The following is a 20,372-nucleotide window of genomic DNA, read 5'->3' as shown; positions in this document are numbered from 1 at the left end:
TTCCATGTGCTGTTATAGTAGATCATCATGATCTGCTTTTTACAGTACTGACATCTTTTAAATCCTTGACAAAGAGTGTAACATACATGCTTTGCATAATGTTGGTAGGATGTTATGTATGAACTGCGATTGATCTCATATTGTACAGCAATCCCTATTTAAAAAAAAAAAAAAAAAAAAAGCTAAAAACTTGGGATATTTTTTGGTAAGGATTAAACAAATGTTGGATATGGAATATGGAAATACAATTAAAATTACTGCATGGCTTCAGTCAAAAAATTAAAAGTACAATTTTGGTTTAAATTTCAGTGCATCTTCAAAACCAGTTAATGTTTTAAAGCATGTGAACCGTTAATTTATATTTTCCAAAACCAGACTTGCTGCCACCTGGCTTGTACGCCAGAATGAGATATAAATATTTACAGTGCAAGATTGAGTTTTGGTGTGTCTGTGTAACTCAAAGGCATTCTTATCATATTGAAATGCAAAAGTGTAAAACCGAGAAACATGTTTAGCTGTGTTACAATATAATTTGTTGTTGTTGTTGTTGTTGTTTTTGTTGTATATACTTGTATAGCCCCAGTAGATTTTTACACATATAACACTATCAATAATATTCTTGTTTAGGTCACTCCTCTATTTTCCAGTTGCTCATACATAACAGCAAATAGAATAAACAAAATGTGAAAAAAAAATTTAATATATAACAAAATGTGCAAGACAATTATTTTTTTTTTCCTCTTGCTATACCTATTCCAGCAAAGTATAGGTGGTACACATCTTTATATATAAGTAAAACTGAAAGGCTAAAGCACCAAAAATACACATTGAAATTAATAATTGTAATTTTCTGTTATTACTACAGGAAAATTACTGTTCAAGCAGGCTTCTTTTTCTTATCATAAAATTCATCAGCATAAATTAGTACTGGTAGTTCGCTTGTTCTGGCACAGTCTCTTCTGCTTCTAAAGTTGAGCAGTGATTCTGACGTTTTGTTTGCTTAACTCTTACAATAACATTGATTTCAAGTGAACTGGGCCTAACCCTTGTTAACAAACACATAAGAATGACAAAAGAACAATTCAGAATCTTTCTTGCAATAAAAATCATGCTTCGCTTTCCTAGTGACAGTATAAATTGTTACAGTAAACGGCTTGCATTGTTTTAACTGGACCAGCAAACAGAATACTGTATAGTGGCAGAGTTCTTGTGATTATAGCTGTTCTTTTAGTACAGTATATATGGAGATATTTGATTGAACAGCACTGTAAATCAGTATAGTAAATGCTAAGACAAGGCAACTTTCAGTCTACAATTAATGCAACTAGTTGTGTTTTAACTGTTTTGATTTAGTTACTTTTTTTCACATAAGACATAGTGAAAATGTTCTTTACAGTGAGTTGCTTCAAAGTTGTCTGGAAGTTGCCTTGGATTCATGACACTTTTTTGTTTGTTTTGGACTTGTGTGTGTGTATCTTCTTCAGCTGTATAGAAAGAAAAGTAAACACAGTGCAGAAAACTTGTTACTTTTCAAAAATTCTATTGATGATATCAAGATTATGTCAGAGTAGAATGTTCATTCCAAGAGGCTCCCATGCTGATGGTTACTTAATCTTCTGTGGTTTGAGAACAACGCTGGAGTAAGACCTGACACAAGAAAATGCAGTGTGGGAAATTTTTCTTGTGTCGATGTAATTGTTTTCAAGGCGCAGCGCCACTATTTTTGAATCATCAGTATTGAAGGCGTCACATATGGAATGCTCTTCAAAATTCCTGCGGGAAAAAATAAGAAAGGATTACTTTACAGTCATTTACTTCAGAATTGTGAAAATATCTTTATGGAAGTACTATTTTTATAAATCATAATCATTGTTAATCTGTGTTCCTAGTAGACAATTGCAATGCAGGTTTTTGTTCTATTCAATCCCAAATAGTGAATCTTCTATTACATTAAAATACAGTACACTGGACTATGAACTGAGGTGTAGTAAAACAAAAATAAATTGTAGTTTATAAACACTGCTTTCGTTTATTTTGTTTCAGCGATGTTTTATCAGTGTTTATCAGAAACCCTTAATTATAATACCAGTCCGCTCAAAACTCCTTTCTAAGGGTTTTTTGTCATTGTGCACAACTTTCCTGAATACCTTATTTTGTTATCGTTCAGTCTCAGGAAGCGCAGCGATTTCATCTCGTTGATTCCAAGTGGCACAGCTGTCAGCTCGTTGTGATCCAGAAACAGTTCTATGAGTGAGTGGAAGGCTCCAAAGAAAGACACTGGGTCGATCCCATCGTTACTCAGCTTATTGAAGGAGAGGTACAGGTACTCAATCCCAGGCTCCATGGTACTCAATCCCAGGCTCCATGTGGGCAAACACGAACCCTGGGATCCTCTCAATCGGATTCCCCACCAGGACCAGATGCAGCAGAGATTTGGGCAGGAAGGAAGGGACATGGAACAGCTGGTTGTGAGACAGATCGATGGATTCCAAGTTCCTTTAATGAAAGAAAAATGAACATATTTTAGTGCATGCAGTTACCATATAATGTACTTCAGTTAAAGGAAGTAGGTGGAAAAACAGCTTGAAGTCTGTTTATATAATAATATATATTTATATATATATATATATATATATATATATATATATATATATATATATATATATATATATAGATAGATTTATCACTATTGATTGCACTAATGTGTACAATGAGATTTTGGTTGTATTATGCACATATGTAGAGGAGAACTCTCAAGCACACTACAGTGTCAATTAACAGTAGGGGTTTGCAGTGAAGAAACTAGTGGCCATTACTCATGGCAGAAAGATTGGACATGTTAGGGTGTACATGCCACTTGCGTGCGTGTGTGTGTGTGTGTGTGTGTGTGTATATATAGTATGTTACAGTAATTATAACAAATACTGCTTAATGGAAACTACATGTAGTTATTGTTTGAAAAGTGTATCCCCAATGTTTTCTTGGTTTCTGCATAATACTATATACGAGTTCCAAGCTCCTAATAGTTTTGACATGCAGAAAATATGCAAACATTCAAGAGTGAGAGTTCAGCCATTTGGTTCACTCCAAAAAATCAAAGCCAACGTCAAAGAATGGCAATGTTAGGTTTAGAGATCAAAGAGGGAACATTATATATAATAAGCAGTCTGACAAGCTATGCCAAGAAAAGAACTGCTTACTCATGATTGATCCAGGCCTGAGGTGCTAGCCTTGACTCGTCTAGTTTGTTGTGCCTTAGTGAGATGATATTTAGCTTTCTGCTGTTATTGAAGGCAGCTTCTGATATTTCTTCTATCAGATTGTTTTCAAGGTAAAGCTCCTGCATAAAACAAACAAACAGGAAAGTTAATACAGTAAAGCCTTGATTGTCCGAACTCCGGTTATCTGAACCCCTCTTAAGTGAACAGCCCCTTGATAACCTGTCTGTGAGGTGCTCTTCTGCCCTGTTGTCATAAAAAATCAGGTGCTAGTGGAATTTTGTGATGTGTGCTTTTATAATCATTCATTAGTGTTACATTTCAGTTTGAATAACCTGTGTGGGTATAAATCAGCAGCACTGCCCTGGCTGTTAAATGTTTATCAATTTGCACCAGGTTTTGATTGTACCATCGTTGTTGCACACACGTCAGATAAGACTGCTGTTGAAAATGTTCCCCATTGTTTGTGATTTATCCATCGAGTTGGTCTTGTCAGTGCCCTGCTGTGCTCCTCATATCTTACCTCTAATAACTCGGGGAGTCCCTGAGGGACTGTCCGGAAGTGGTTTCTGCCAAGCCTCAAGTAAGAAAGACTCGTCAGGGGCTTGAAAGCTGAGGGGTTGACAGTTCCTTCACTGAGAATGTTTCCTTCCAGCTCCAGGGTAACAAGGTTGTTCAGATCTGTTTAAAAAAAAAACATGGAATTTTTGTTTTTCATTTAAGATCAGTAAGATTATTGCTTTGAAAACATTTCACATTCATTTTAGTTTTTCTCACATAAAGAATTTTCATGAGAAAATACCTTGGAAATTATCTTCGTCTATGATCTGGAGGACGTTCTCGTTTATTTTGAGCTCTTCCAGTGTGGGAGGCAGCGCCTGAGGGATCTGTGCAAGCATGTTTGCATCCATGTAGAGACGTGTTAACCTTTTAAGGTTCTTAGAAAGAAAAAAAAAATCAACATTGCAGTAGATTGTTCCTGCCTTATCTGCATATGTAATTGTAGTAACATATTTAGTTTTACAATATCAAAGTTATTACCATAAGCATTGAAAATGCTACTTTTATAGCTGCACAAACCAGGTGTGTGCTTTCTTTGCAGTGAGAATGGCTCAAGAAAAAAATCTTAAAGAAAAACGTTTGTTTTTTAATGTATGCAGATGTTAGAATGACATAGTGGAAGGGATTCCAAAAGCTGTTCGAAATAACACTGTTACTGTTTACTGCTGAATCACACACAAGCTATGTGCCACATTTGAATTTCAGGGCTAAAATATTTCCTGTCCCAAGTCAATATTTGGCAAAAATCTTCCTTCTTGTTGCGAGAATAACTCCTGTTGGGTTTAATTTAGCCTGTAACATATGCTGTCCTAGTTTTTAGCATTGCATCCGTAGAAATTCCAAGCCATTTCTGACCATTTTGATAGGCTAATAAATGGAGTGCTTTGAAGTCACTATAGTCCTGTCATGCTTCTCTTTGAAGCCTGTTTGTTTTTGTCTCTTCTAATTTGGGCCTTTTACAGGTTTGCAGATGTTTTCAAGTTTAAATACAAAGCCTACAGCATCTGTGAGAAGGTAACTATGTTTTTTTATTTTGTATTTTCTAGTGTTAGCAGAAATAGGTATAGCAGAGCCACAATTCAAATGTAATGCTAGTGTAAATTCCAAAAGCAACTTAGAAAGACTGGGCAGCGAAGCAGAGCAAAGCACAGCTAATTAGTTTGTTTGCTTTTTTCATGAAACCTAAGCACTATACTTTGGACTATTCATTTTCAGACAAAACACAGGCATTGGTTATTGTAAAAATGTAGATAATTATAGTTCCACGGTAGCCACTGTGGTGATATGCACACATGTTATTTAATGGCACTGTTGAAGTATTCCAAGGCAGGTTTTAGGGTGAGACCAGTTGCCTGAGACAGAATGAAGTTTAGTTGTTTGTAAGCTCAAAGACCAGCATGTACAATACCTTGATAAGCGGTGCTTCACATTTGAAGAGCTTGGCCTTTGTTGTAATCACACAGACTGCAGCAGGTTTTACGTCGTGCATTAGCAGTGGACATTTATACTGATACTAAAAAATATTATAAACCCAACACAGGTAGTTATACAAACACACACTAGTGAACCAACCCTTGTGTTGTATTTCTGCAATATCTGGCTTTTTTATTTTATTTTTTTGTCCCATAACATTTCACTGCTTACTGTGAAGGCTTGTGGATCAATGCCGGCAGATGTGATCTTGTTTTTGCCAAGGTCAATCCATTCCAGGTTAGGAATCCCATTGAACGCTGCTGCAGGAATCGTAGTGATGGAGTTCCCTGGAAGACACACGAAAATTAATACAATTACTCTGAAAAAAATAGATGTTATTTTAATCAATGACTTGCCATATATGAAACAATATAACATAATCAACTACAAAGCCTATTATATGAGGACCTAGGACCATGCAGAGTTTAGCTGATACAAACAGGACCCCAGTAGGTTCTTATCTAGCGATCTACAGTAGCTGGAGGGACGGATTTAACAGTAGAAAGGATCATCTAGTACGGATCCAATGAGCTAAAGGAACTGCTACCTCAGCAGGGATTCTTTTTATTAAGCCATGTGCAAGTCATCAACCAACCAGTTTGATACACAGGTTAAATTGGACCCATATTTCACTTATTTTTCTATTATTTGGCAAAGGTACGTTTAAGTTGTCTAGTTTTCCTATCTAAGATACCTAAGAGTAAGTTACATGGTTGTTATGACGACTAATGTAGACATTTTTCCATAGAAATTTAAATAAACAAGATGTTTTCATTCTGAACACCTTTCCAGCACTAAAAGAAGCATGGGACAGCGTTACAGTCATGAAGTAGTTTTCCACTTGTAACCTTCCTGCATCTGTTTTTATTTTAAGTTTGTGGGCTCTAAATGTGTTGGCTAGCATGACATAATTAGGTGTGGCTTGCAGCAAGTGTCTATAAAATGATCTTTTTCTGTTGCTGTGCCAACTTAAAGTGGAATAGGTTAAAAAGAGATTGGCTCCAAGCAAATGTAATATAAATACAGTGTGGAAAAATAAGAGAGATTGTAAAGGTGTATGTATACCTACCTCAGGGCAGTGGCCATGTTCACACAAGTGCTGCTTGCTGTATAGACAATGAAGGGATTGTCGGGCGGGTACAACCTTGAAGTTATTATTTTTTCACTTTTATCAGGACATGTTTTGAATGTGCTTACCTTCAAGATTTAGGCGCTTGAGGTGTGGGTCTACCAGTGGAGGTATGCTGGTGAGTTTGGCATTACTGCAGCTGAGTGTGATGTCAGAGATGACGCAGCCAGGAGGGAGGGGCGGGATTCCTTCTGGAGCAGCAGGAGGAGGAGGAGGAGGAGACGGCGGCGGGGGAATGGGGAGGTTGTTTGGCATTCTGAAAACGTCACCTCTAAGGAAGTCATCTTCCTCCTGTTCCACTTCTTTTTCTTCTGCCTCTTCATCTTCTTCCTCTTCCATTATTCTTTCCCGCTCTCTCTGTTCTCTTTCTAAAATCCTTCTCTCTGCTTCCCGTTTTCTTTCTTCCTCCTGTCTGCTCTCCTTTTGCTGTTGCCTTTTCTCCCCCTCCTCTTCCTCCTGCTTTCTCCTCACTTTGTCTTCCTCTTTCCTCCTTTCCTCCTCCTCTCTCTGCTTCTCTTCTTCCTCCTCCATACGTGATCGGATCTCTTCTTCCTCGCGCCGGCGCTCCTCGAACAGCTGCTTCTGCCTTTCCTCCTGCAGCTGCTTCTTCTCCTTCCTCCTCCTCTTGCGCTGCTCGTCCCTCTTGCGCAGCCGTTCCTCCTCCTCCTCCTGTAGCTCCTCCTCTTCCTGCTGCAGCAGCTGCTCAATCTCTTCCTGGCTCTTGGGGGGCACCGACTCCAGCACACTCGGATCGTTGGGTTCTGAGGAATCGCCAGAAATTTCAGGACTGTCATGAACTGATTCTGTGTTCGGCATGAATGTTAGGATGACCATGATAGGGGAGAGAGGACATGAATGACAAAAAGTGAAAGACAGAGAGAGATTGTTAGTATGGTGAAACACAAGGCCCAGGTTACAGCAATGTTCCCTTCAAGTCTTCTAGATTACATGCCAGTGTTAAAGTTTGTTTTTCACTTGATCTAAATGATCTTTTAGGAATTTTACTTCAAGGGAACAGAGCATTGAAAGGTTTTACACACATACATGGATTGGATATGGTAATGTAGTCGGAAAGAGAAGAGTTAGGTTGGATTGGTCTGATGAAGTTCTTCCTTGATAAATGTTTGAGCGATTGTAGTTCTTAAATTAAAAAATAGTCCCCAGTGTTTTAGCATTATTTTTCATCAGCAAAATATCATTAATCTACGAGCATGTTTTAAGTAACTCCAAGACCCTCGTCTGTGTTTATTACATCTTATCACTATCATCCCTTGTTATCTTCCCTCTCCAAAACCACACTGGCTTAAAGTGCAGAATTCATTCAGAACTCTTTTGCCAAACTCATTAAACAAACTAGATGCCCTCCAAATCCTCTATCCTCCATATGCTACCCATCACCTACCGTAAAACACATATTATAAGATCCTGACCACCATCTCCCAAGTGTATTTATGTGTAACAGGGTGGAGGCTGGGTGCGAACCAGCAACCAAACACATCGCAAATTAGCATCTCAACGACACACATGGATGCGCTATCCTAAAGCTTGCATTCAGCTGCTATTGACCCCTTGCCATATACCTTCACTCCCTCCCTGTGGAAATTGAAATGTGCCCTGTAGTGAATCTGGCTTGAGGCATGTGTCCACGTACACTTGCAGTCAAAAATGTTTTTTGTTTTAATTCCTAAATAAAAACAGTGAAGCTTTCCTAAGTCCACAGTTGCATCCTCAACTCACAAGCCTATGTTTTATGCAGTCTTGTCAAAGAACATGCTTGAATAGTTAGTTGTGTGTAGGCTGTAAGTAAAGGATATTAGAATGAAAATGATGTGGTTAGTAAATGACAAATGTTGTATTCTAAGCCGTAGTTTAGTTAGAAACAACCATGCAATAGGGAATAGGCTACTTGCATGTGTTTTTGGTTAACACAATCCACAGATTATATTGACTTAAAACTAATTGGCTGGGCATGGAGAATCAACTTACCTTTCATGCTGGATAGTGTGCAGCATTTCAGGTACATGCTTAATGGTTACATTTAATAAGAATAAGAAAGGAAAATAAATCCTTCGGTATCATGTTTATAAATGATTTGAAGGTAACTGTATTTAAAACGCAGCTGTGGTTCCTGGCACGGCAGTGAACTGACCTCAATGAGGCAACTGTGGATCAGTTACTAAGAGTGGAAAAATGGAAGCCTGTGCCAGCTGGGCACCAGTAAGCAGAAACCTCACTGTGGATAAAGATGCGGTATTGACAGGGATTGGGAGTGAAGTACTTGGCAGATGATTTGGGATAGGTCAGTAAAAACTGACGTAATCTGTGGTGAAGTGTGCGCCCCAGGATTACAAGGTTAATGCATGTCCTTTTTAATGAATTATATATAGTTTTATCCTTTAATGTAAACATATTTGCCACAATTTTCCAAGATGACAAATTATTCCTAAAGCAGCTTCAACACACTAGTGACATGACAGCCCTCCCTTCAGCCATTTTAGGAGTTTTTTGGGTTTTTTTTTGCATCAGTAAAAATCTCAATTTCCATGTAAGTGTGTGTTTCCCCCTGCACCGGGAGGAAATGTCCTTCATTAAAATAAATATTTGTCTAAAGTGCAAATATACAGCAGTAAGATGAAAACATATTTGCCTTTGATGTATCCAAAGACTTCATACAGTGCTCATTTGTGTGGGATGTGTTTCTAATTTAATGTGCACATTTTTTACATATGGAGCTGGGCAAAAAGTCTTTGCATCATTCTAGGATTACGAACCCTAAACTGTTTTTTTTTTTTTTTTTTTTAATTAATAATAATAATAATAATAATAATATCTGCCCTGTCAAAAATGATTACAAGATAATAATTTTGCTGAAACGGTGTGGCAGAAGCCCTGCTGCTGTAAATAGTGTGTGTGTGGGAATGTAAGGCTGGCAGGGATGGGGTTAAATCTGTCCCTGCCAGTAATCACAGGTGTGGCCATTCCCCAATTAGTTAATTGATGCTAACTGGGGAGTGGCCACATGTATAAAAGCAAGGAGAACTGTGTCTTATTTTTTTGTTTGAGCATTTTATTGTGGCCCCTGTGTCTGTTTATTTTTTCTAGTGTTTTGTTTGTTGGTTTAATAAACGTGCAAAAGCCCTTTAACTGCAGCTTCTTGTCTCTAAGCCTCTCTTCTGTCTATACCTTAGGTCACAGCGCTATCCTGCCACAAGTGCAGACTCAGTTACCTACTCAAACAGTCACCTAAACATCAACTCTCAAACAAAGCATTTCTGGCTCCTTTTATACATGTGGCCACTCCCCAGTTAGCATCAGTTACCTAATTGGGGAATGGCCACACCTGTGTTTGCTGGCAGGGACAGCTTTAACCCCATCCCTGCCAACCTTGCATTCCCACACACACACTATTTACAGCAGCAGCTACAGACAGCAATTCATCTGGGTTCAAAATTAGATATGAACATGATTGAGTGCAGTATTCTGTATATTTATAGCATGCACTTCAATTTTCTTTATATTATTACTTAAGATTCATGTTTGAAATGCAAGATTTAAAATTGCTTCCAGTAGACGATAAATGTATTTTGTATTTTTCTGTTTTACTCCTAGGAATTTATCATAACATTTACATCTCTGAAGTTAAATGAGTTTGCATTGTTATTTGGACAAGTTTAAACACTTTTTTCTTGTGTGCGTGTAGAATTTTTATTTGATCTGATTCTTGTCTACAGTTTATGTTAGTCCAAGATTTTTTGACTTGGAGATCTAAGATAATGCAGCATCAGTTCGCAGCAAAATTCGAACTGAATGAGTTTGCCATTTTTAAGCCAACATCAGAGGTTTATCAAAGGCTTATTTTAAAATTATAGCGAGAAGTAAACTGGAGCACCTGTAAGTAATAATAAACTGCATGTGTCCTCTGTTAACTAAGTGCTTGCTTCAAAACAAACATGTTGCTTGTGGGAACAGAGTATGAAGCTCTTGTTACTTAAACATTGTAAAAAATTCAGCATTGAACAGAATTGAACTCAGAGTAGGTAAATACCGATGTCACTGCAGATGGGACAGCATTCCCCTGCAGGCTTCACTCTGATTGGACAGGAGAGAGGCAGGCATTTCATTTCATCACAGGCGATATTTCCATTTGAACACAGGCAGGTGACGCAGGGTTTAGGGGACCAGACAGCATTGTTGAACATTGTGATGCCACCAAAAGTGCACTGCCCTTTCTTTCCTGCAAAGAAACAAATCATGTGACAGATTTTTTTTTTTTTGGATGGAATCTGAGAATCAAGAAGCAAGTTCTGTGTCTTCTGTTAAACATCCCTCATCCCTTGCATTGGACCTGCAGGGGACAGTGGTAGAAGGAATAGCTAGTCCATTGGGGTATTGGGATTAGGGTATGGGTGGGAGTTATTGGTAATTTTAATTTTAAAAACATAGTTTGGAGACTCAGGTGCTCTGTGCATAAACATTAGGCTCATAGTTGACGGTTCATCCCTTTCTGAAGAGCAACATTAATATATATTGGAAGAACCAACAAATATTTGGTACTTGTCTTGGTTGTTTAGAATCTGGATGCGGTGTGCAGATTGAAATGGCTAGTGCAGTCTGTGGAGAGCTGCTTGTTGTTAGTCATGAAAGAGGTTGTGTTGCAGAGCATATCTGACCCTACAGTAAAGCAGAGCAGCTTTTAGACCAGCAGCAATCAATGGGGTGCTAAGCTGCATGAAGAGAGCGTTGACTTTACAGTGGACACTGTCAGGGTTACGAAGCTGGAAAATGGGAATGGATTGATTTTAAATCACAGCTGATGTGTTGATGACATCGGGCTTCTACCACAGCCTAATAGAGCTAAATTGTTTTCCAATTCATTTTAACTATACATTTACAATAGACGTATGTTTTTCATGTAATGCAGCGATCTTTTGAAAGAGACCCCTTAAAGCAGTTGCTGGCGTAAGTCTTTACTTTATCACTACATAAGTTTTTGTTCACATTTTGTACAGTGCATGATTGTGACTTGGATTACTTGAAAGCTATTTCCTTGAACAATCGGAGCGGTTGTTCATGGAAGCAATTTAGAAAGTAATTTTTTCAAACAGTTTCAATAACAAATATTTTCAATGAAACATTGTTTACTTTGTTAACAAATATGTTTGTTTTTCAAGTTAAAATCTGTTTTCATATGCCGTACAGCTGAAAAAAATATCAAGCGTTATTTAGCAGTACAAAGGGCAAGAAACATCCATTGTTTTGTATTCATATTCACTGAGATTTGTTACACTAGATTTTGATAGATTTTGATTTTGACTTCTGTACCATTTATTTTGTTGATTTTGGTTATATTTTCAAAAATGACCTGTAATTACAATTATTAGATAGTGATTTCATATTATTTGGTTTAATTTCTGGATGCTTTGTGTACTATGAAAATTATAGGTGTTAATATTTCATATAAAAACAATATAAAAAATATTATCATGTATATCATATTATCATCTTATCAGTATGCAGTATCATGTAGTGCACTACAGAATGTCTGTTTTTTTTTTTTTTTTGTCTATTACTTAAAAAGTTTTACCGCTGCAGAGAATAGAACAAGTTCCTGCTATTAAGATGAAATAGTAGAATGATAACAATTTGGCATAATATTTTATATTGCACTGTATTTATAGGGCTAAATTAATCTATATACAGTATAACATTTTACATTCCCTTAATACCGGAGTAGGATTGGCTAATAAACACAGCTTGACAACTGGAAAAATGTGAAATACACATGGCTAGATCTTAGTTTAATGTCATCTAGCTTTTTAAATAATCAAGACAGAAAAGGCTATTAAAAGACCACTGGGATATGAGTGATGCCATAAACAGCACTACAATTTCTTTCAATTAGTGTGTCGTTTTCATGGTAGAACAATATTTGCCAAGATATGACCTCTGCATTCTTTTTTTGGTGAACATAGATGTTGCTGGGTACACCAGCTTAAACTAAATGTGATTTGTACCTGTGCCAGTTAGTTAACATTTTGTCTTACATTAGTGCTTGTGTATTGTCTTTTTCGAATGCTACATTTTTAATTAAGTAGTTAAACATTTCTAAATATCTGTTTTTTGTTAATGTCGCTAATATTATGTTGGATTTTAAGTACAATTGGCAAGCACTGGCATGACCGTGGTGGCCATATCCCAGCTGATGAGAAGACTGCTTTTTCATGGGCACTTTGAGTGGGCAAAAGAGCAGAAAACAAGGGGCAGGTTCAAAGAAGAGTGCTCATTTTGTTCAAAAAAAGATACATAGATTCCACACATTATGACATTAGAGCAGAATAAATATTGATGCATAATTAGTGCTGTATATTTCTACATCAGATGCTCAGATATAGTTTGATTTCTCTGCTAAATATGGTTGCAAAAGGACAGTGCAGAAACTCTTACCCCAGTATCTTTGCAGTCCCCCCCCCCTGCTTTTCCCATAGTTTACTCAGATTTTTGTCATGTTTTTTTATGCTTCACCATACCTCACTATTCTTTACAGGGCTAACCTCTGCTTTACCATGCTTTCACTGTGCTTTATTACACTTTGCTATGCCTTTTATTATGGTAACATTTTATAAGGAAAGCTATACAAAAAAAACAAATGCAAAAACAAATGCAATGAAACTAACTGTGTATGTTGGATAAACAGACTTTTAAGACCATATTGGAAATGTCCATGTAAAGGCAAGATACTTTTACACACATCTTCAATTGGACCAACAGAAACGTGTTTTATAAATGTACAGCATACTGACCTGGTACGACATTGTAGTTTGACTCAAACTCGTTAACACCCTTGTAGGAGTCGATAAAGATCGTCAAGTCATCCTCTCCTTTGACCACAGGGACGTTGCCTAGCAATACAGGTGTATCAGATGGCCTCTGCTTTAGCTGTCTTCCTCTCCCTCGCTTTTGTCCTCTCTTCTTTCCTGTTGCTGGTGGATTGCTTTCATCTTGTGCAAAGGCAAAACTCAGGTTGGCGAGTAACACCAGAACTAGCAGAGTCCTGGCCTTCATGTTGGCGGTGGAGTAACCTGGTACTGTACTTTCAGACACTAGAGAGACAGTAGAGAAAAGGGAGGTGTCTTCAGAGTGACATGCTAGATATACTTGAGTCTTAATATGTAGTTGTTGCAGCAAACATTCTCCAAATAACAGGTCTCAGAAAATAAATAGCATGGCACAGAGTTGCTACCTTCTGTCTCCATTGATATGAATCCTTAACAACCTGGTGATAGAGTTTAACAGCTTGCGCAATTTTCTTTCTTAAATGCATCAATTGTCTGTAGGATAAAATTAAGTGATGTGTGCAGGTGTACTGGTTTCTTTATTTTGTATGATGCTTTCATTTTGAATTGACGTGCACAGCAATCCTGTGAAATACACTTCTTTATTAAATTGTTCTTGAATGCCAGAGGGGGCAAAACAAACTGTATTGGTGTTTATTTTTGCAATGTCTCCTTATGCAAGACTGGAAGAATTGTGATATTTACCGGCAACCAGAAAGTACTTTTCTCTCTAGAAACATAAAAAGTGATTAATATCTAATAATGCTTTATATTGGCAGTTCCAGTTATCTAACATGAGGCTTTGTGTGAGCATTTCCAACAATCACGATCTTCTGGCTACAAATTGCATCAAACAACATTGAATTTTACCTTTGTTTAGTTTTGCCTTTCACTGTACCTTGTAAATTACATAGAATTATTCACAGCTTCACCGTTTCTTTGATCAGTTCTAAATGCAAATACTTTTTTATTTTTAAAAGTGAATTAAACATTCAAATAGAAAGGAAGTACATCTCACAACAAAACCTAGAGAATAGTATTTACTATTCTGGAAAGGTGCACTGTTGTTTGTTTTTTTAAGCAGAATGTATTGCAGTATTTCTTCTATTTTTGCAATGGTTATTTTAATTTTACAGTACCTGAACGGATGACTATTTTGAGCCAGACACTTTTTTATTTTATTTTTGTGGTTCAAATTGTAGTCTTATTATTTTAAATAACATCCCAGTTTAATTCTTCTTGCTTGTATAGGTGTGCCCAAAATTATAGTTTTCTTAGACTCTGCATCATAAATTATACTCTGCATAAATACTTTTTTTTTCATTTCTAGGAAGCTGTTTAAAAGACAAATAAGCTGTCTTTCTACTGAAATCCTCCACCAGTGAAAAGTCCAGTTGTCCCTTTCTTTGCTGAGAGTATAGGCCTGGGGATGCTACCAGAGCCCCTGGCAACACATTAGAATTAAACTAAATTGATGTTTATTATTACTGGGTACCTTTCTGAAAAGTGGGCTTCATCTCCGTTGCACAACAAGATGCAATTGTATTGGATTCTGCGATTTGAAACTAGCTCTCAGCTGAAACATTTAGCTGTTTAAACTCAGGCCTGCTGGACAAGTCCACTTAACCCCAAGGTACCACCTTAGCTGCTCAGACTTGCAGGATTTTAAGACAAATCAATAGAGCAATAAACAGTGCAGGACAGTAGGACCAGGGTTCTTAGGTTCACGCTCACTGCAGACTGCATTGCATTGGCAACAAGTAATAAGTAAGGCCATAATGCGCGATTCTGATTTCCATTTCTCCTTATGTTAAAGAACAAATCGAGTTTTGAGAAGCAAAAGAACCAAAACACATGAGATAACATGTAACCATACAAAGCAATTGACGTTTTCCATCTAGTTGGGATTGCAGTGATGAGGTTGGCAGGCAAAAATCACTTGGCAGTATAATTTATCACAGTGCCAGTCATTGGAGTTGGCCTTCCACCCCCAATACAAGAGAGTGCCACTTACACATTGGTTCTAGACTGCTTTCCTGGCTTCATAAAAGGGTTCTGTGTAATTTCCCCACATTAGACCTCCAAAAGCATCCATGATGTGGTACGGAACAGAAAAGCCAGAGCGCTTATTGTTTGTTTTTTATTTTTGTTTCTTGCAGTGATTTAGAGGACAAATCTCAAACCCCTGTGCACTAGAGCAGACATTTTGAAAAGAGTTTTGAAACAGACTTTAAAATTATAAGTGTGAAAGCTTGTGAGAATGTTAACAGTGAAAATAAGTAACTACAGGTACGTTATTTAAACAGTTCTAGCAACACATGGAGATGTGTAACGCTATATTTTCTGGTCATCTTATGCCACACCTGAGATTCCAAACAAGCAGTAAATGTTGATTATCACCGTCCCCCTTAGAAAAGTTTACCACAGTAAATTTGCATGGTAATTTCTCAGTTTTCCCAAGCTTTTCTCATTTACTGTGGTATGCCATGTTTCACAATGCTTTATTACAGTTTGCTTTTACTATGGTAAACTTTTATAAGGGTCATTGCTGCATCACCATTATGAAGTGCTGTTTTTGTTTTTAGTACTGCATAGTTCTTATTTCATTTTCAAGTACTGAAAAAATGGAGGTTTACTTTATACCTCAGACTTGTATTTCTGTCCTTTCTATGTCCCCTTTCATCTTTTCACCATTGTTTTTTTTCTTTTTGTCAAGCCCAAACTGTTTGCCTCCATGCTGCACCCTACTGTGCGTCTGCCATGTGCAATGGTATACAGCATAACTTGTCAATGCCAAAAGATTATAAACAAACTTTTGTTTTTACCAGTTTTTGATGTCTTTCACTCCCAGGTCTTCTTTGAAAACACCACCTACATCAAATATAAAGCACAAAATGGTATTAATAGCAATGTCTAATTACAAGAGAAGTATAAACACGAACTAGCCATAGATTTTTCAGTTCTTTCAAACCAAAACAGTTGCTCGCTACTCAGAGCCAAAATGAGCATCTAACAGCATTGTGTGCCAAAACAAGCTCTGGTTATATTGTCAGATGGAATTTATACATTCCCACTTTTAAAGCAAGGACTTTAGCTGGAAAAACAAAACAAAGAAAAATCATGCATATTTCAGTTCTTGATCCCTTTCCTTGCTCAACAGCACAACTTAAACAACAAACAACCCCAAATTACCTTGCAGAGCAACTTGATTGTTAAAATACCGTGGTGCCGTGCCATGAAATGTTTCCACTGGGAAAACAGAAAGAGTATCAGTCTGACATCTTTATCTCTGAGCAGGAGGAGGAGGGAAAGTTCGAACACGTCCTGATGACTCCTCGCTGATGTCTGCGGAATAATCTAGGCCCCTGGGGTTACGAACTGTGAGGTATATTTCAAAGTTTTTCAGGGAGTGCTACCAAGAAAACTAAAACGGAAGAAAGAAAGAAAAAAGAAACAGTAGGAAAGTGTTACTCTGAAGCTGGTCCTCAGGATCACAAGGCTCGGCTGGAAAATATATTTGAAAAAATTCAGTACTAGTTTATGGGGGGGGGGGGGAGTCTTTTTGAGTGCCTGAGAAACACTAGCCTCTAGTAGTGCTTTCACTGTGAACTCTTTTTTTTTTTTTTTTTTTTTTTTTTTTTTGGAGAAGAGGAATGCCAGGTGGTCAGAATCCATTTTAATTTTGTCATTCCTTATGGGACCGCATCTGTCAAAACAAAAGCCCTGAGGGAAAAAAAATCTAATCAGATTTCAAGGACTTGATTTTTACTAAACCTCCACACAATCTGTAACTGTACTCCACATAAAATCTAACTTTTGTTTATTATTAAACCATACTCATCTATTCAGTTCAGTTCTTTTTACATTTTTCTGTTTTTTCATGTTTCAGCAAAGAAGCTAATGTAACCACACTTGAATAAACTTAGATGGAAAATGCAGTGTATAAAGTCAAATTTATGAAAAGGATAATTATATCCTGAAGTCTAACCCTGACATGTAACTCCTTTCGTGGCTGAAGCAAAGTTAGAAAACAGAAGTTATTAGTATGTTAGTTCTAAAAAAGGGCATGGTACTTTACCAGTAGTTCGTTGTCAGAATGCAAAGCCAAATGTCTCTCCTTCTCCCCAAGTTTCCTTAGACTGCGGGAGCTTGATACAAGTAGACAGCTACTCTGCTTCAGCAGTGACAAATGTTTTTAGCAAATGGGTCTGCAATTTCTAAGCAAAAGCTTTCCTCAGAAACTTTGAAGTTACTGTTTTAAACCCACATAATCTGAGAGGTCAGTTGCAGTAAAGGATTGTGGGATGTGTCAGAAGTGCAGTTTGTCTTTTTCTCTGCCATAATTACTAGGCAGCGCACGTGCTGGGCGCAGCAACCAGACGAACAAGTGCCACCTTGCTTCTTATTGAGAAGCGTAGATGAGGACGTCTCTGACGTGAAATTCTCACAAAGATGCAAAAAAAAAAAAAAAAAAAAAAAAAGAAAAACCCTAACCCTAACCCTAACTTATTTTATCAACTGGCTATATACTGTAACAATCTTTAAGATCAAGAGGGCCCTTCTGTACAAAATAGCACCCTGAAATTTGAAGCGATGCCCTCAGGCCACCGCTACATTGTACCAAAGTAGACTCTCTAATTTCAGTGGGAGTGTACAGTGATATTTAAGGGTTCTGTAATGTGGTTTTAGACATTTAAATGTACAAAAACTTTTATAGCAGCTTTTTGTCAGATAGCTGGTATGTGCAATGTGTTGTTTTTTTTTTCCTCAGGAAAGGTTGTTCTCACGAAATGCTGCAATTATTCACACAGCAATTGGACTGTAACGGTGCAGGACCGTTTGGCGTTTAAACACCCAGTAACATCTCCTGTTTCTGTTTAAGAAAGGTTGAAAGCCGACTAAGCATGCTTGATTTATCAGTCTTATGCCTAGCGCTTACTAATTTAGGCTGTAAGGTCTGCAAATTTATTATTTTAGCTTGAACCATGAGCAATTACAACATTAAGAAAAAGTGCATAATATACTGCTTAGTGACTTATGAAAAGTGTCTATTTAGCCATATTGTTATTACTATTCTTTAGTTTATTTATTTATTATTTAAATGTTTTCCAGTTTTGCATTCCAATTACTTGTTACTGTCGAGTAGATTTTAATTAATTTTGTTCTTAGACATCTGACTTTCCAGGCTATATTCCTGGCACTGTTACTATAGGGTATATATTGCATGCGTGGAAAACATTCCAATGATAGATAAAGCAATATCATTTATACATTATGTTAAGATGTATTTATTCTCAAGTCTTCAAAAGAAAATTAAAACAACTAGTGAACTGCATTGGAAATAAATGGTCCAGTTAATATCGTGAATGTGATTAAATAGTTGAATCAAAAACAGATAATAAAATGCACATTGAATTGGGAGGGGGTGGTGAGCAAAGCAGAGTTGCCTACCAACAGTCCTAATTGAGGAAATGTCGTGGCGTTTACTGTGTGTACACTGCACCGCCAACCCCCCCCCCCCACCCCGAATAGCACATTCCTGGTCCTGACCCAACCCAGAGTGTGCAATGAAATTCTGAATGATTTCCACACCATACAGTGTGCCTGGCGAGTCCAGTAACCAGCCACTTCTGTCCCTGGTGTTCCAACTTGGTTTACAGATGAATGTTTCATAATTCAAGCTTTTGAAATTGAGCAGGATGGGTTGAAGATGTGTTAATGAAGCCTCAGCTTAATCAGCTTTAAAATTCACAGTGATTAATCACTAATGTGTGTATTTAACCGAGCTGGGATAGAAAGGGAGGCTTGGTGGTTAAGTGGTTAAAGAAAAGGGCTTGATACCAGGAGTTTCAAATCCTGGCTCAGCCATTGACTTACTGTGCGTGACCCTGAGCAAGTCACTTAACCTCCTTGTGCTCCATTCTTTGGATGAGATGTAAAACAAACAAGGTCCTATTGGAAGTGACTCTGAAGCAGCAATTGTTGATGCATAGTTCACCCCCTGGTCTATAAGTTACTTTGGATAAAGGTGTCTGCTAAATGACATTGTTAGTAATAATAATAATAATAAAGAAACATTGCAATGTGAGCATTCCCCACATTGCTCAGGAAAACCAATCAATCTGGTCCAGAGAGGCCTTCCCCTTAAGAAGAAGTTTTAGTCTCTGTGCCCATCCAATCTTACTGTATGTCAAGGTTCTGGGGATTCAAAGCTTTATACTAAACAGCAGTTCTGCCCTGCCATGTCTGTATTCTCTTCTTGATTGTCCTCTATATAAATAAACAATTTCTTGACAATGAATCAACTCCTTCATTAAAATGCCAGCCAGTAAGCCTGTATGGCCTAAATGGATTTCATATGTGTCTTTATGTGGTCCTGGAAGTTAAAGCTATACTTTGGCACACTTTAGGTTATCTTTAAAAAAAAAAAAAAGAAAGAAAAAAAACATGCTCAGTGTAAATAATTTACATGCAGCACTATATATAAATAATATAGGGTTTATATCACAGTGAAAGCAATTAAAATCGTTTATTTTTTGTTGAAGTTTAACACCAGTTCATGTTCAAGTTGTAAGGGTGGGAGAAACAGAGTGTGACTGTGTTGACGCTGTCACAGGCCTACAGCAGTTAGCTGTTGGTGGTTAAATTGTGCCACCTTAAAAGTATTTTAATAACCCCAGCCTGCTCAATGACTAACTGCAGGTAAAGAGTGAGCCTATCTACCACAACAGTGTTTAGGTGGATGGAAACAGGCATTGAATGTCTTCATTGGGAGGACCTGTTTTAATAACACATCCACCACACCCAGTATGTAATACAATGGTTTCACACCCAGTATTTAATACAATGGTTTCATACCCAGTATATAATACAGTGGTTTTCCTTTTGTTGGTTTAGCTGTACTACACCTCTTCCCCTTTAAAAGTAACAATAGTTAGGAAAAGGTTGTATTAGAGGGTATAGAATTATATTTAATTCAATAGCCTCCTGCAACAAGCCATTGCATTTATGCCTTTATAGATTGTTCCAGACATCTGTATGATTGGTGTGCAGCACGGTACAGATAGTACTGTTCGTGTTTGTTGCAACCAGCAATTTGGCACTGAAACGTGTTTATTTGTCGTACATGAATGTATGGTTTACATTGTTAAATTATAG

The 20,372-nt window shown here is 37.3% G+C and overlaps 1 protein-coding gene across 1 annotated transcript; it reads right to left on the bottom strand.

The window, feature by feature from the left end:
- Window positions 1-684: 684 nt before the first annotated feature.
- LOC121328287 (extracellular matrix protein 2-like) lies at window positions 685-17,426 on the bottom strand. The gene is given in 13 exon segments (XM_041272884.1): window positions 685-1,773; window positions 2,148-2,365; window positions 2,367-2,496; window positions 3,201-3,340; window positions 3,742-3,899; window positions 4,021-4,156; window positions 5,424-5,539; window positions 6,450-7,142; window positions 10,427-10,615; window positions 13,182-13,481; window positions 16,040-16,085; window positions 16,407-16,638; window positions 17,293-17,426. Coding segments are annotated over 10 exon segments (2,211 nt in total). The 5' UTR covers window positions 13,444-13,481; window positions 16,040-16,085; window positions 16,407-16,638; window positions 17,293-17,426; the 3' UTR covers window positions 685-1,604.
- Window positions 17,427-20,372: the final 2,946 nt, after the last annotated feature.

This window comes from Polyodon spathula, chromosome 16 (assembly GCF_017654505.1).
Source record: "Polyodon spathula isolate WHYD16114869_AA chromosome 16, ASM1765450v1, whole genome shotgun sequence".
Taxonomy (NCBI): Eukaryota; Metazoa; Chordata; class Actinopteri; order Acipenseriformes; family Polyodontidae; genus Polyodon; species Polyodon spathula.
Note: the sequence above shows the minus strand (reverse complement) of the source record. Positions and strands in the feature narration are given on the sequence as shown.